At 38.5% G+C, this 15926-nt stretch overlaps 1 protein-coding gene across 5 annotated transcripts in view; it reads right to left on the bottom strand.

Annotated features, from left to right (window-relative positions):
* Nucleotides 1-15707, bottom strand: part of GABRB2 (gamma-aminobutyric acid type A receptor subunit beta2) — a 109362-nt gene extending 93655 nt beyond the window's left edge. For 4 of the 5 annotated variants that reach the window (XM_014061465.2, XM_014061687.2, XM_014061763.2 and 1 more), the window contains exons 1-4: nt 15567-15707; nt 14374-14591; nt 14110-14201; nt 13110-13177 (exon numbers count right to left, since the gene is read on the bottom strand). In XM_014061465.2, coding sequence (XP_013916940.1) covers nt 13110-13177; nt 14110-14201; nt 14374-14450 — 237 coding nt within the window. In that variant the 5' untranslated portion in view covers nt 14451-14591; nt 15567-15707. Of the gene's footprint in view, nt 1-13109; nt 13178-14109; nt 14202-14373; nt 14612-15566 lie in introns of all 5 variants that reach the window. The other variant, XM_014061608.2, reaches the window with a different exon arrangement.
* Nucleotides 15708-15926: the final 219 nt, after the last annotated feature.

Raw genomic sequence — 15926 nt, 5'->3', positions numbered from 1 at the left:
TTTCAGCCATTGCCGACCCCGGACAGACCCTGGGGTGCCGTGTCCATGGACTTTTTGACAGAACTGCCTCCGTCTTCGGGGTTTACCACGGTTCTCGTGGTGGTGGACATGCTCACAAAAATGGCACATTTTATCCCTGTCGGAGATTGGTGACAGCCCGCACCACTGCCCACATATTCATCCAGCACGTCTTCCAGCTGCACGGCCTACCCAATCGGGTCGTGTCGGACCATGGGACGCAATTCACGGCCCAGTTCTGGAAAGGGCTGATGGACCAGGTTTGTTTGTCCTCAGCGCACCATCCTGAAACCGACAGGGGGATGGAGAAGGTGATTGGTATCTTGGAACAGTACCTGCACTGCTTCATGAATCAGCAGCAGAACAACTGGGCGGAGTACCTGGCCGTGGTGGAGTTTGTGTTTAACAACTCACAGCATACCTCCACATGGATGATGCCCTTCATGGCAAACGTCGGGTATCACTCTCGCTTCTTCCCTCTTACCCCAGTCGATTCCCTAGTCCCTGCAGTGCATGACTTCCTCTCAGACTTCCTCCAGGCGGTCCACCAAATGGTGCGCCACTATCTGAATCAAGTGAAGGAGGACTACAAGAGAGTGACGGATAGGTCTTGGCATGCGGCACCGGAGCTGGCTGTGGGAGATCGTATGTGGCTGTCCACATGGCATCTTCCATCCCATCGGCCGGCTAAGATGTTGGACCACCGGTATCTTGGGCCGTTCCCCGTGGAGGCTGTCATCAACCCAGTGGCCTATTGCCTGATCCTGCCACGCTCAAGGCGAGTGCACCCACTCCTGATCCCTGAGCGGTCGGCTTGTCCTCTCCGCCAACTGTCTCCATCCCAGCCATCACCACATGAGGTGGCAGCTCCTGCATGGTGGCCTGGATTAGAGACTTGAGATGGCTAAAGGGAAGTTTCCAATACTTGGTGGACGAAGGACGACGGGTCAGATGGAGGGACATGGGTAGATGCAATGGACGTACATGCCCCCGCTTTGGTGCAGGACTACCATGCACAATATCCCTTGAGGCCGCACCCTGAGTGTCAGACCTGGGGGAAGAGCCCTGTTGTGAGTGATAGTGTTGTGGCCTAGCAGGATCCGTTTGAGCTACTGATGGACTTGGATAGCAAGGATCCCTATGAGCCTGCTATGGAAGATGTGGAGGACCCTGGGCAGGGTTCAGACAGTGCAGGGACCAGAGAGGCTGGTTGGCCACCAGGAGGTGCCTGAGGCATGGAGTAGTGGAGAGGACTCAAGGCAGTTTGTTCCTGACGCCAGACAAAGGAGGGCGGAGAAACAGAAGCAGCAGCTGCGGAGGCAGATTCATAAGAGATAATCAAGCCCAGGTGGTTGTGGCTTGGCCCCTCCCAAGAGAGTATATAAGTGAGAATTTGGGAGGGTTCCTTTTGCAGGACACAAATGTTCGTAACAGTCTTGAGTAACTTGTCTGGTCTGTTTTATATTTCCGTTCAGTTTGGTTTGGGTTGCTGGCAACCCTTCTTGCATGAGAGTGTTGTCTGGGCTTTCAGCTAATGGAGTTGTAATTCCTGTGATTAAAGAGTGACAAATAGCCAAGCCTGTGTCTGCGTTACTCACAGGCTGGAGTGGGGGTCAGAACAGATTACTAGATGGCAAAAGAGAGGCGATATGATTAATGCAAAGCTAAATGGATTCTCCATGCCTATTTTTACTGCAAAAGATGTAGCACAAATTTCTGTGCTTGAAGTGATATTTTCAGAAAATTTGAGCAATGAGGACAAATGATGGCAAAAGAAGGCAAATTCTTTTTATTGTAATGACAGGAAAGCTTCACTGAAGATTAAAGAGCATAAATTATAAACAGTTACCCCAGCGCAGAAATGTAATCATTGGAATCCCTCAATGATCTATGTGGTGTATGGCATTTTTTAATTTGTTGCTAATTTAATGCAGCACGATGCAATAGCCAGATTTACTGATAATATCAAGTTGTCAAGTGCTTACAAGTAATTACAAAGAACTGCAAAATAATTCAAACAGCTGAAATGAACATTAAAATATGACCCAATGGGGGGAAAAAGAAGACTGTGAGACAATGCATATTAGATTTTGTATTTTTTGCACTGATAGTTCTAAACTGGAAATGACAGTTCAAAAAAAGAGAAACAGATTATATTGAACAGCTCAGTGAAATCAATGACCCAATATGGGACTGCTCTGGGAAAAAAATATGATCAAGATTCCTGGTGCCACTATATTTTGGGAAAGGGGAATACAAGCAATAAGATTTGAGCAATGTCTCCAGCTGGAAGGTTTTGGATTTTTTAAAGTAACCAGGTTGAAAATTTGATGGAATCATATAAAACTATATTATGGATAGGAAAAGAGAGCCCTGTCAAATATTGTAGCCATTTATAAAAGTGAAAGCTGCAAAATTCAGGAAGGAAAATATTTTACCCAGTTTGATGGCACATTGACGGTCATAATATGAGCTGGTGTCCAGTCACCGAGATGGTTTTGAAAGGAAACCAAATAAAGGTATGAACGATCAGAGTACCAATAGCTAATAGCCATGATGGATATTTTGTCTAGTACAAGAGATAATTTATCTCTGTGTATCAGTTCCATTTATCATGACCTGTCAGGGCTTTTTCTATCATAAATATGTTTTCTTTTTGCATCTTCCTTCTTCCACTCTTTGGACAGTATTGGATACAAATAGTCCTTGACTTACAACCTTTCATTTAATGACTATTCAAAGTTACAACAGCACTGAAAAAATGTGACTTAGAACCAGTCCTTGGACTTATGGCCATTGTAGTTTCCTCCACAGTCAGGTGGCTACTGGCATGTATTTATGATGGTTGTGGCGTCCCTGGATCCTGTGATGGTCATTTGCGACCTTTCCAGGGAGCTTCCACAAGCAAAATCAATGGGGGAAGCTGGATTCAATTAATGACCATGGTGAGTTGCTTAACGACTGCAACAAACAGGTTGTAAAATTGGATACAACTGACCTAATGACCACATTGCTTGGCAAGAGAAGATCTAGGCCCAGTTGTGGATATAAGTCAAGGACTACCTATAATGGTATGCCACTGTACAAAGATAGGAAGACTTTAAGCCTTAGGCAGAACTTGGACCCTTTGGATGGCTATGCCTAAAGGAGGAGAAGAGGGAAATGCTGTTGTTGTTTATGTTGTTTTTAAGAATGTTCCTCTTCTTTTCTTTTGCCTCTGCTGAGAGAAAGAAAGTGTGCAGAGAACTAGAGGATGTTGGGGAAGTTAAGATACAATTAAACAGGAGGAAATCACCTCCAAATCAGATTTATCCTAAATTAAATTCTCAGAGTCAGTTCTGATCTGACCTGGACAAAAATAAAAAGTTTCTGGGGTGAAGAGGCACAATCAAAAAGTAGCTTCATATTTAATGCTATCACAGACAGAAGAATTTAACTAGCTATAGTTAAATATAGTTAGTTACCTATAGTTCCCAAGATTTAATTGTAATTGTCCTGCCAAGATCCTGAGAGCAAAGGCCACTAATAAATCAAGGTTTCCTCCCAGAGATGTCTACATATGGATATGCATCTTTGGTCAGATCTTCAATAACTTGTGGGAGCACATTTTTCAGAGAGGTCCTTGACATATAGAATGTTCATATTCGATTTTTGTTTCCTGATCTTTCTCAAGATGTTTTTGAAGACAGTTTTGAGAAAAGTCTGCATTGTCATGTTGTACTGTGCATCCAGATGAAGCCTATAGGGTATGGATTGCATTTTTAAAATAGAAATAAAATGAAACAACACATAGTTTTTCAAAGCAAGTTAGAATAGATTCACCAAATGCCACAGTTATTGGACTCAGTCAGTGGTGAAATTCAATTTTTTTTACTACCGGTTCTGTGGGCGTGACTTGGTGGGCATGGCAGGGGAAGGTTACTGCAAAATCCCTATTCCCACCACACTCTGGGACCAGCCAGAGGTGGTATTTGCTGGTTCTCTGAACCACTCAAATTTTCTGCTACCGGTTCTCCAGAACCCGCTGAATCTCACTCCTGGACTCAGTGGAAAATTAGTCTATTTCTCTAAAATTAAGTATATATATTTTCTAAAGCATATCATATTCTAATTCCTAAAGTGGAAAAGGTCTGGTAAAGAAAAAGAAGTGAGAACATAAGCAATGTCCTGCTAAACTAGACCTCTGGTTCATCTAATCCAGCAGTCTCTTTTGTCAGTGTTCAAAAAATTAGACAAGAAAGCCCACTAATCTCCCAGGAAGTGATCTTCAAAGGCAGTTGTGCTGTCATCAAGGCTATATAGCATTAACCCTCATGATTTTCATAAATTGGCCCAACACTTTTTTAAAGCCAGTCTACTACAATTCCTGCTAAAGAAAAAAAACACCCACCATTTTCATTCATGGTCAAGTGTTATCCAGGCCTTCTTATACATATTCTGAGTCTTGAAAGGTTTCTTAAGTTATTTACTTTTTAAGTTACTTACTTCCCCAAAAAAGCATTTTAAGAATGTGGAATCTCTACCTAATTCTTTCTCCTAGTTCTCCAACTGCTTCCTATATTTTTTCCTCTGACTTCCTTCCTTAGTTTCATTAGTTTCAATGTTAAACTATAGATTTAAGTAATTGTATTTTAATTTAATAAATTGAAATATGATCTACTGCTTTGTCCACATAAGCAACTACCTCACTTCTGTTTCTTTATGTGTAAACATTTTTAAAAAAACAAAAACAGAAATCATGAGTACTAACAATACTTATATTTTAAGATTAGAGAGCCAGTTTGATGTAGCAGTGATGGCAATCAGGTTAGAAATTCAGAGTGTGAGTTCTAGTCCCACCTAAGATAGAAAGCCAGTTGGGTGACCTTGGGTCAGTAACTTTCTCTCAGCCCTAGCAAGGAGGCAATGGCAAACATCTGAAAAATCATGTCAAAGAAACTGCAGGAATGTGTCCAGACAATCTTGGAGAATCGGACATGATTGAATTGGATAAAAATAACTTGTTAAGGTTAAAAGAATCTTGCAATTCTGAAAGCAGTTCTCCCCTTCCTTGCTTTTACTTTCTAGAGAATTATAGAGGTCCCCTTTGAGACAATTTCTCAATCTTTTGTTGGACTGGGGTATCTCTGGCCAACCATTGCCCTTACTGTGGCTCATTTTCCTCTCTCCCAAGGTTATTCTCATAGTCCACTATAGCTATAGTAAGAATTTTCAAATTCAACACAGCTCTTCATTTCACCTAGACTGGAAAAATTTGCAACCAGAAAAAATGTTATCTAGTTATATACCTAAAATCATGAATACATTAACTGAAATGGTTTATATGGCCACCTGCCTCACACATGTGACTGGGCAGTGATCAACATCTGAGGAAGAGAAAAGAAATTACATGTGTTGGAAAAGTCATTTATATTTGAGCATATGAAATCAAGATCCAGCTGTGGGAAGAAAAAGAAGAGAATTGAAATGCTATATGAAAATGAAATATATTGTGATGTTCTATGTATTTGAGAACAATTTTTTTTCCTGTGGCTCTTAAATTGGTCCCCCATAAAAAAAGACCAAAGTATAGTCCTTTTAAACTGCTTAAAGCTTACTAAATATTAGCATGAAAGAGCCTCTGCTGTATTGTGTATCAACTGATTGACAGAAGCCTAATTGTCATTTTTTTTCCTGGCTGACATTTCCCTGTGACACTCACCAATTACAGTGAGTGTTCCAATCTCCCCTGGCATCACAGGAATTTGAAGAGGAGCTGGGACAGAACAATTTGTGGGATACAGCCAATGAGTTTCACAGAACCCAGATTAAGCCCCCTACAAGAATATTTCATAATCTATTCTGGCATTATTCAATGTTGGGGGTTCCTTCACTGAATAGGTCTAATTTATGTTTCATAATAAACCTGCCCACAAATAATGGTGGATAATCATGTTATCAAAGTAACAATGTAAAAACATAGCTTCTACTTTTCAAGTAATAATACACTTCCAGAAAGACAACCAAGTTAAATTAATAGGAAGTAAGTTGCTGCCTACAGATTTGTTTAAAATAAGCCCATTAGTTTCCATATTGACACAGGAGAATTTGTAATCCTAGTAACTACTCATCTGTTTTATAATATATGATAGTGTATAAAATGATATAGTTCTAACCACATGCCACACCATCCTAGCATTAAACATTCTGATGCAATTACTTTTCGGAAACAACCTTGAAACAAAATATGCAGTGATTCCCATTCCATCGATAGTAACATCTCTTTCTACATTTAGACTTTACCCTCTCTCTTTTCTTGGAAAAAAAAAACAGACTGCCTGATGACACTCTGGTGTACATCAGTCTTATATATATAACACCTTTGAGATAAACAGATTTATCACTATATCAGCTTTGGTAGACCCCACCTGATTTTTGAAGTGTTATCCTACATAATACTAAAAAATGGATTTGCCAATATTTATCGTTTATAAAATCATGATGATTGCTTTCAAATCAGTTTTTTTTATTCCTGGTGACTGCCTGGATTAGTCTCTGTGTTTTTCTTGTTACAATTTCACAAGCAGTATAGAATAGAATAGAATAGAATAGAATAGAATAGAATAGAATAACAAGAGTTGGAAGGGGCCTTGGAGGTTTTCTAGTCCAACTCCCTGCCTAGGAAACCCTACACCACTTCAGACAAATGGTTATCCAACATCTTAAAGACTTCTAATGTTGGAGCATTCACAACTTCTGTAGGCAAGTTATTCCACTGATTAATTGTTCTAACTGTCAGAAAATTTCTCTTTAGTTCTAAGCTGCTTCTCTCCTTGATTAGTTTCTACCCATTGCTTCTTGTTCTCCCTCAGATGCTTTGGAGAATAGCTTGACTCCCTCTTCTTTGTGACAGCCCCTGAGATATCGGAAAACTGCTATCATGTCTCCCCTAGGCCTTCTTTTCATTGAACTAGACATACCAAGTTCCTGCAACTGCTCTTCATATGTTTTAACCTTCAGTCCCCTCATCATCTTTGTTGCTCTTCTCTGCACTCTTTCTAGCGTCGCCACTCTAGAAAGTGTGCCATTGCTTTCTTCTGAGGGCTGACAGAAAGAAATTGGTCCAAGGTCACTCAGCTGGCTTAGTCCCTAAGGACTAGAACACATAGCGCCTTAACCATTACATGAAATTGACTCTGGGAGATAATTATTAGTGTGTATATTTCAATTCTAACTCCATTGTTTATGTTCTATTCACACGCGCACACACAGACACACACACACAGATTTCTGTTGCAAGATTGCCTTGCCTTCATGCACTATGTATTATAAAATATGTGCAATTTTTCTAAGGCGCTATTAGGATCCTTTGTTGATTTGTCTTTGAAGACAAGTATCTCCAAATATAGATATTAGTAATATTGTTACAGATAACATTTAGTCCTGATAATGATGATGGGATTTGTGACTGTTATTAATGACAATGGATAACTGCGAGTCCTTATGGTAATTTTCCTTCCGTGATGAGTCTGGGCCTGGGCCCACAATAGATATGTTTTACCTTGTTTCTTTCAAAATATACTCCATAAGGGTGGATAAATCTGAAATCACCTGAAAGCTATATTATGCTAAGTGGGATACAAGCAAAATTGACCTTGAATACTACTATTGTTATTTAATGATTAGAAAAAACCTAAATTTCAAAGTTTTTTCCTCTTCCAGTTGTTTGAAAACAAGAAGGCAGGTTTTTCTTTGATGGAAAAAAGCTGGAGGGAGGGGGGTTTAAAAATAGAGGAAAAAGTATCAGGAGACATGGAAGGGGCTTTTTATTGTCTGTCTGCTGATGCTAAGAACTACTAGAACAATAGTGATTTCCTCCCCCAGAAGCTTATTATTTAAAACAACACCTAGAAGGCTTTGTATGACCAAATCTCAAGGGCTCATACAAAAGGGATCAGGTGAGAAAGTCAACTCATTCTCAATATATAGGGTTAGCTGGAAATCTGTATCTCACAAAAATAAAGGAGATAGATAAAATGAGATAATTTGCACCACGTGTTTAATTATTATAAAAGAGATGAATTTCTAGGAGCTGAACTGGAATAAAAAATACATTTATTAAGATGGATATATTTCTATAAATCTGTCAAAATACCATCTCATTGGCTTTTTATGAATAAGTAACAGAGTAGAAACTGAATTTAAAGTTAAAACTTTTCATTTTAAAAACGAGGTGAAAGGTAAATAAAATGTAACAATTGCATTTAATAATTAACGGAATATATTTTATATTGGTCATCATGTGATGTGCCTAGATACCATAAAACAAAAAAATATTCAGTGGAATGGAACTGTAACCTTAAAAGAAAATGTATAATAATTAGAAATAAAACAAGTCTGGCAGGAAACCTAGCAAGACTATCTTGGCATATTATTGTCATTTGAAATAAAAGCTGAAAATAGTTGAAACAATCTGTTGGGCCAGCAATTCCTCATTTTAAGTATATGAAAGCTATTCTAGACAATAAGAACCATATTTTTGTGCAGTGAAATGCCACCTCCACATAATTAATAGAGAAGGCATTGTTTTGCATGCAATGCAACTTAACCCAATGCTTTCCTTAAACTTCAAAGATGGATTTGCATACATAATAGAGAAGGACATGTAGCCTCAAATATATATATATATGGATTTAAAACAGAGAGAAAAGACAATAAAAAATTCTTGAATGGCAAAAGGCATTATTTGTAATATGTTTTTTTCTTCTTTTTCTAAATCTCAACATTTTATTGTACAGTAATATTATTTTAAAATCCATACCAATAAATGAAAATATAGCCCAGCAAAAGGTCAGGAATGGCTCAAAGTAGGGAGAATAGCTACTTATATATGTCTATATCTACTTCAGCCTCTCTTGTATTGAGATAAGTTCATTTGGCCACAGTTCTACATAATTCTCTCTTCCCCCCTTCCTTTTCCTAAACTACCATAGTCATGAAAGTGTGCTTTTCTAGTATAACTTCTCTGATTATATGAACTTGCTAAGAAATTTCTGAAATAAGAAATATTTCTGAAATAAGAAATATTTCTGAAATAAGAAATATTTTCAAGAATATTTTGATTAAATGATGAGCTTTATTCTGGTTTCATGATCACACTATCTTGTTCAAAAGAAGTAAAATGTAAAATGTAAATGTAAAAATGTCTCCAATTATCTCTTGCAAAATGTACAACCTTAATCTAAAATACAAATATTAAAACAGGTCCCCTATAGGGAGAAGGAAAGAACAGATTTGATTATTGTCCCAAGTTTTTGGATTGTTAGCTCTGACAGCATAAAAAATAAAAACCTTAAATTAATGTAGTTAATTTACACGTGTTGATATTGAAGAACATGATATTAAAATATTGCAACTGCTAATGCTATTACATTTGCTTTTGACAATTGTATGTAGGAGAAATGGGCATTTGTTATGCTAAATTACTTATATGCTATTTCAAATGTATCTTCAACAAATTCTGTATATAATCACTGAATGTCCTTAACAGTATAACTTGAGATAGAAAGTATATTTATGTTTCTGCATGAACACACATGCTCAAATATATACGAGAAGCATCTTCTTAACTTTTCTGGCCAAGACTATGTAAACATTAATCATAATACACTAAAATTAATGCCAACATTAATTTATAATAAACAACCTTTATAGCTGTGGTTGACAATTGATGTGGACAGAAAGGTGCTTCTAGGATACTACCGTGATGCTTGTCAAACAAGATGCTTATTTCTGTTTTTTACGTCATCACCAGTGCCATCATCACACCACCTAGACATTTTTTTAAACTTTGTACAAGTATCAAGAAGCAAAATTCCAATTACTTTGCTCCTTTCCCTTCCCACAATTCCTCCAGTGCCCACATGTTTTTGAGCTTTCTTCAGAAATGGGAAAAAGTGTGGTGAGATGAAGGCTAGAGGTCTGCTGCTTTACAACTTCAAAAGAAAGGAAGAGTAGAAAGGAAAAACTGTTTTAAATAAATGGAAATGACAGTAGAAAGTTCTGGTGGAGTAAGGGGTAGCCCAGAGGGAGATGAAAGAGAGAAAAGAGGCCTGATACAAAAGCAAATGATCCTAAGTCGTGATGGAAATGTATAGGTGTGTGTAAATAGAAGATAAAAAGGTTTTAGAAGTGACCCAGAAGGAATCAGGCTTTAAGAATGTGTGAGTTTGGATCAATAGGTTTGGATTATAATGTATTTATGATTTTATATATTAACCGGGTAAGTATGTAGTGATTTTTTTCCCATATGTTTCAAGGGAAAATGATTTGGGATGTAATCTTCCTATTAGAAGAAAATTTGATTGAAATTGAATTGAGAACTTGGAGAGCTGATGAAATTAACTTTTTACCCACACTGATCCTTTATCTAGAGTAGAATACTGAGACATAATTTGTGCTAGTTTGTTTTTTTACTGCATCCTTTTTTAGGAAAAAATATTTAACATAAATATGTAATTGCTCATATGTGGCAACCATGTTTTTTTTAAAAAATAAACCACAATCCTGAAATGTGCCCATAACCCCCAAGGTTGAAGGTTATTGTGTTATATAACAGATTTGGGCTGATGGTGGAAGAGTTTAATCATGATTATAAACTTATAAACAATGCTTTTTCCCTGAGAAAGTGGGATCAGGTAAACATGTTAATCACTTGATATTGGTGTTGTCAGAAAACAACCATAGATTTATAGTGACTCCTCAACTTTTTATTCAAAACAAAATAAGAATGTGCTCATTTACTGGTGAGTAAGTATATTGGACAAAGTGATGCTGACGTCTAAGTAAATATTCCTATAGATAACTTCCAAAATTTCAAAACATCTATTTTTTCATATAGGCTAAGGATCACTCATATCAACAAATAAGTAGGCAATTATATTTCCTTATAAACATTCTACTATAATACTGCCAAGGTTTAAGAATAATATATCATCATTGCCATGGAAATATACTGTAAGTGAAATTTGAATCAAGTAAATCACCAACTTTTATTCTTGTTCCTGAAAAAAAAGTTTGATGCAAGAACAACACCATTCTTATGCAAAGTAACCCTCTATATGACCTCTTAGATTCACATAAATTAACTGTAGCCTATACCTAGTACATTCTCACTGAATTTTGCCCTTAATCATGGTGAAAGATTAGGGTAATTAATATAAAAATATGATTTTGTCTTCAATCCTTTCCCCACACAAGCACAGGTTCTTTAGATTGAATTTATATCACACTTTAGAATTCATTAGCATTCGTGTTTAAGCTTACCTAGAAGCTGAAAGCAGCTTTGAAACCAAATTAACGCCAAATTCAATTTAACTATGATATACATGTGACTGTAACCATGATCTTCAACTATGGATTAAGTCAGTAGGGAAAAGAGTTGCTTGTGAAGAAAGGATTTAATAATCTATAGATTGTCCAAATCTGAAATTAATGTAAAGAATCTTTTTTTTTTTTTGCACATAGACATAGTTAAAAATTTAAATTTAGGAAAGAATTGTATCTAGTAATGATGAAATAATTTGGAACAATGAAGACCTTGTATGAATAAAATTTAACATTAGCACAAGTATATAGAGATCCATTTGATAATGTATCTTTTATTCAATCTGTATTACAAAGATGTATTGATATGTGGCTGTATATTATTTTTGTAAAAAAATGTTCTTCCACTCGAGAATACAGCATAGCAGTACTGAGAGTATTCATTAATGTCAGGTCAATATTCTAAAAAAATGTTACAAACAGAAACACTTTGAAAATACAAACTGAGCATTTTGTGTTAACTCTAATTTAGCTTTCACAAAAGTTCGTGTTATTTTAATTTGTTTTGGATTAGACTTTGCCTTCTTGCCAGTATGTAGGCTTGTATGTTTTACTGCCAAATGTAAGAACTTGTTTTTTGAAAAATCTGACTATAGAAAAGCTTTCTTTTGAATGCTATCTTCTCTATATCAGGAAGAATATTAGCTACTCAATAATTTTGGTTTCAGAAAACTGACATCCTTGCTGGTAACCAAAATTATGTTCAAATGGCTTGTGTAAAAACTAAGTACTCTGGCCCTGCTGTAATAAGTTACAAAAATCACTCTTATATATTTACAGTCTTTACAAAAAAAAATCCCACCATAAAAATTGGAATTTTCAATAAAAGTCAAAGTATGTCTCTGCGAGCAAACTGAATTTTATTCCAAAATGCACAAACACCCATTCTTCCACTTCTAATAGAAGTCCCGTATATTTCAAAACTAGCAACGCACATATAAAATATTGAAACAGTCAACACTAATCTCATTTTCCACTGATCAACATTCTAAAATAATCCCAAACGTGATCCCAAACAGTGAACAAAAATGTTACAGAAATACAAGATGCAGTGCAAAATCGTGTCAACAGGGGGCAATCCAGCATGAGCAAAAAGAGGCCAGAATTGTTCCCTTAGGATTCTCTTAACTGTATGTCTGAAATGGTATCTGCTAAATAGCACAACTGTCAATAAATCTGACCAGCTTTTTACACTCTACAAATGATACCAGTTAAACAATACCAATGTATTAAAATGGCAAACATTCATTTGAAAAAAAAAAAGATAATTTCTTTCAGATGCCCTTGTGAAGCCTCACAAATCCATTTCCTCTGTGTTTGTGTGTGCATGTGTGTGTGTGTGTGTGTGTGTGTGTGTGTGTGTGTGTGTGTGTAGCAATTCAATATCATTTCAAATGAAAAATGCAACCAAAGATATTGTTATTCCTTAAAATCCACTGGTCAGAGTTTTCATATTCAGGAATCACAGGTAGTCCTAAATCAATGCACGAGGGAAGAGAGAGAGAGAAAGAGAAAAAGAAAGAGAAAGAGAGAAAAAACCAGGCACCAGTTTTTGGGGAGGGGGTAGAAAAGGGATGGCCTAAAACATTGCTGCCAATGTAAATAAAACGTGAAAAAAAGCCCAGAACTTTCATTGGTTCCCTTTCCCTGTAACAGGATGTAATATATTCCAGACCTTAATGCAATGTAGGTGGTGGAGATGGGTGGGAGTGAGCTGAAGTACTCACCATATTGACTTCTGACACCATGTCTATGCTGGCTATGTCTATGTTCATGCCAACCGCCACAGGAGGACCTGGAACATAAGACAGTCTGCACTGTGATCTTTAACCATTTAACTCATTACAGGGAAGATTAGCTCAGACTCAAGAAGGGGTGGGGCACAAGGACTTATCAGTCTTAGTTAGCCTCTTCCAGGGTCTCTCCCTCTCCCTCTCCCTCTCTCTCTCTCTCTCTCTCTCAGGAACGTTTATATAACTAACACACATGCTTATTCCTCCTTGTAGGTTTGCTACATTAATAACAGGGCGCAGGGTCTTTTTAGTTGGTCAGACAGAAGGAGACCCCCAACCAACTAGAGGAAATGAGCAGGACTTTAAAGCAAGTAGGGCTTTGATTCCCGCTTGCCGCGTGGACTCATCCTGGTGAACGGAGTCTAGCAAAGTGCAAAGTCAACCCATCCTAAATTCCAAACTATTAGCTTCCTTGAATGTTCTCTCGTTGTGTATTCCAAAGGACTCTTAATTTAAATTTAGGTTTCAAACATTGCAGACACATGCACATGGAAAGATTTCACTAGGAGCAAATCCCCTGGGTGGTTTGAATGACATGACCATTCAATTTGCAGGATATTTTCAATTTAAAATACTCATAAAATACCACAGGAATAGATACGGTAGCTTGATGAATAAGTACTGGATAAACTTAGGATATTAGCATCTCAATTAAAGTTTAAATTACAGAAAGCAATGTACACCGGCTACCAACACATATTCCTACAATGAGGCCAATCACACTCACACACACAGACACACACACACACACACAATAGTCATTGCACGTTAAAGAAAATTGGAGACTTAACTTGGAGAAAGCTTCAGAAATGACAATTCCCGTGCATTAGAGAGAGAGGCAGCTCCCTGACAATGTTTGAAACAGGCACTCACAACCCAGAGCATGGCAGCTTAGGCGTGCAGCAAGATTCTTCCACAAAAGCAATCGAATTACCTCCAAAATCTGGCCTCAGTCGAATGTCGTAGCCTTTCAGCAATCTATCCACAGTTTCTTTTACTAGGGACATATTGCTAGGATCATTAGCACTAAAGAGAGACAGAGAAAAAACATATAAGCTCAGAGACATTTTCTGTCTTCTCTCTCTCTCCTCCTCCTCAAAATTCATTTTGCACCTTCAGTTTAACGGAAGCATACAATACATTTCAAAGTGAAAGACTTGGGGGGGGGTAACATAGAAGAGAACCTTTAATCACTTACCTCTGTGCACAAACCACTGTTATTATAAAGGGCAACGACCAAATCCCAAAGCAACCTTTTTTCCGGACTCTCAGCATCCCTTTAGCTTTTGATTGGATTTTAGGGTTTCAGTAGAAGAGAAGAAGAGATCCAACTTATTCTAGCCAGTGCAGTAATTCTAATGTGGAACGCATGCGCACGGCGGCGTACCACAACATCAAAAGGAGCAGTGGTTGATGCTGGAGATGGAGCAAATTTTCTTGCCAAAAGAGAAAGAGAAAAGGAAGGAAGGAAGGAAGGAAGGAAGGAAGGAAGGAAGGAAGGAAGGAAGGAAGGAAGGAAGGAAGGAAGGAAGGGGAAACAAAGGAATAAAAAAAATTAAAGGGGAAGAAAGAAATGCATCATTTAAAAGAGAGTAAGGCACAAGAGGCTTAGCAGCATTTTGTTCTTCTGAGTTTTACAATGTATGGGCTGCACTATAGCAACCGGAGAAGTTTCAAGAGTTGCAGTACTTTTGCAAGCTAATTTAAAAGAGAGAAGCGCAACATCGGATTAGGAATTAAGAGAGAAAGAGTTTAAAAAGGAATCTAAGGCGTACACGTGTGGTGGGGGTGGTGATTGGGGTTGGGGGTGGGGGTGGGAGCTAGACTTTTTGTTCCTTGAGAATAGCAAATGGTGTGTGAAACCAGGGAGGGAGGGGGTCCGAGTTTGCAGTCGGTGGCTAGAAAGGACTCAGCCTATAGCATTTGGGGGAGGGGGCAATGCCAGATGATGACGAGTTTCTTGGAAGGGGCTACATGGCTGTTTGCTCTTCGAGGGAGGGAGGTTAAAAAAGAAAGGCGCGGGGGGGGGCACAAAAATGAAAGACTGGGGATCGTGAGTGGCGTTAGGCATACTGCGATCTTAAAGGTTCTTTACATCAGAGTAAAAAAAAAGTACAAAAGTCAGATCCTGCCCAGCTTTTACATCAAGCAAAGGGTCTGGTTTCAAAGGCCATCTCCCGCTCTCGCTTTCATAGTGCTTCCTCACTACAGATCAAGGATGGGCAAGCGGGGAGGGAGATCGTCCCTAAATACACCACCCTACCTGGGGGCGATAAAAGGGGATGGGAAGAGAAGATGGGGTGGTGTGGGGCAGGGCAAGGAGGGGAAGTTATCCTCCCGGTGATCATGCCGCCGCCGCCGCCGCACATTTTCTGCTTACAGTCTCCTTACCTTCTCGGACAGTAAAGCCGCAGAAATGCAATATTCGGGGCTCTGAAATCAGCGCTTCGGAAGAAAACGGAGAGGAGCCGTAAACTGATCTGGGGATGCTTTGAATGACATTTAAATCCCCAGTAGCAGAGCGAGACCCGAAACGCTTCCTTGCAAATATGCCTGCTGCCGTTGCTGATGCTGCCAGCTCCTTCCCTCCACCGCCACTTCCTCCTCCTCCTCCTCTTCCTCCTCCACCTCCTCCTTCTTCTCCTCGTCCTGCAAAATCCCACTTGGAACGGCCGGGAATCTGTGCTGCTTCACTGAACGGGTACGGGGCCGGAGTGCTCTCGCCTTGCCTGGGATGGGCACGGGAAAAGG

This window comes from Thamnophis sirtalis, unplaced genomic scaffold (genome assembly GCF_051295495.1).
Source record: "Thamnophis sirtalis isolate CommonGarterSnake01/CBP01778 unplaced genomic scaffold, rThaSir2_p1.2 scaffold_3, whole genome shotgun sequence".
NCBI classification, from domain to species: Eukaryota; Metazoa; Chordata; class Lepidosauria; order Squamata; family Natricidae; genus Thamnophis; species Thamnophis sirtalis.
Note: the sequence above shows the minus strand (reverse complement) of the source record. Positions and strands in the feature narration are given on the sequence as shown.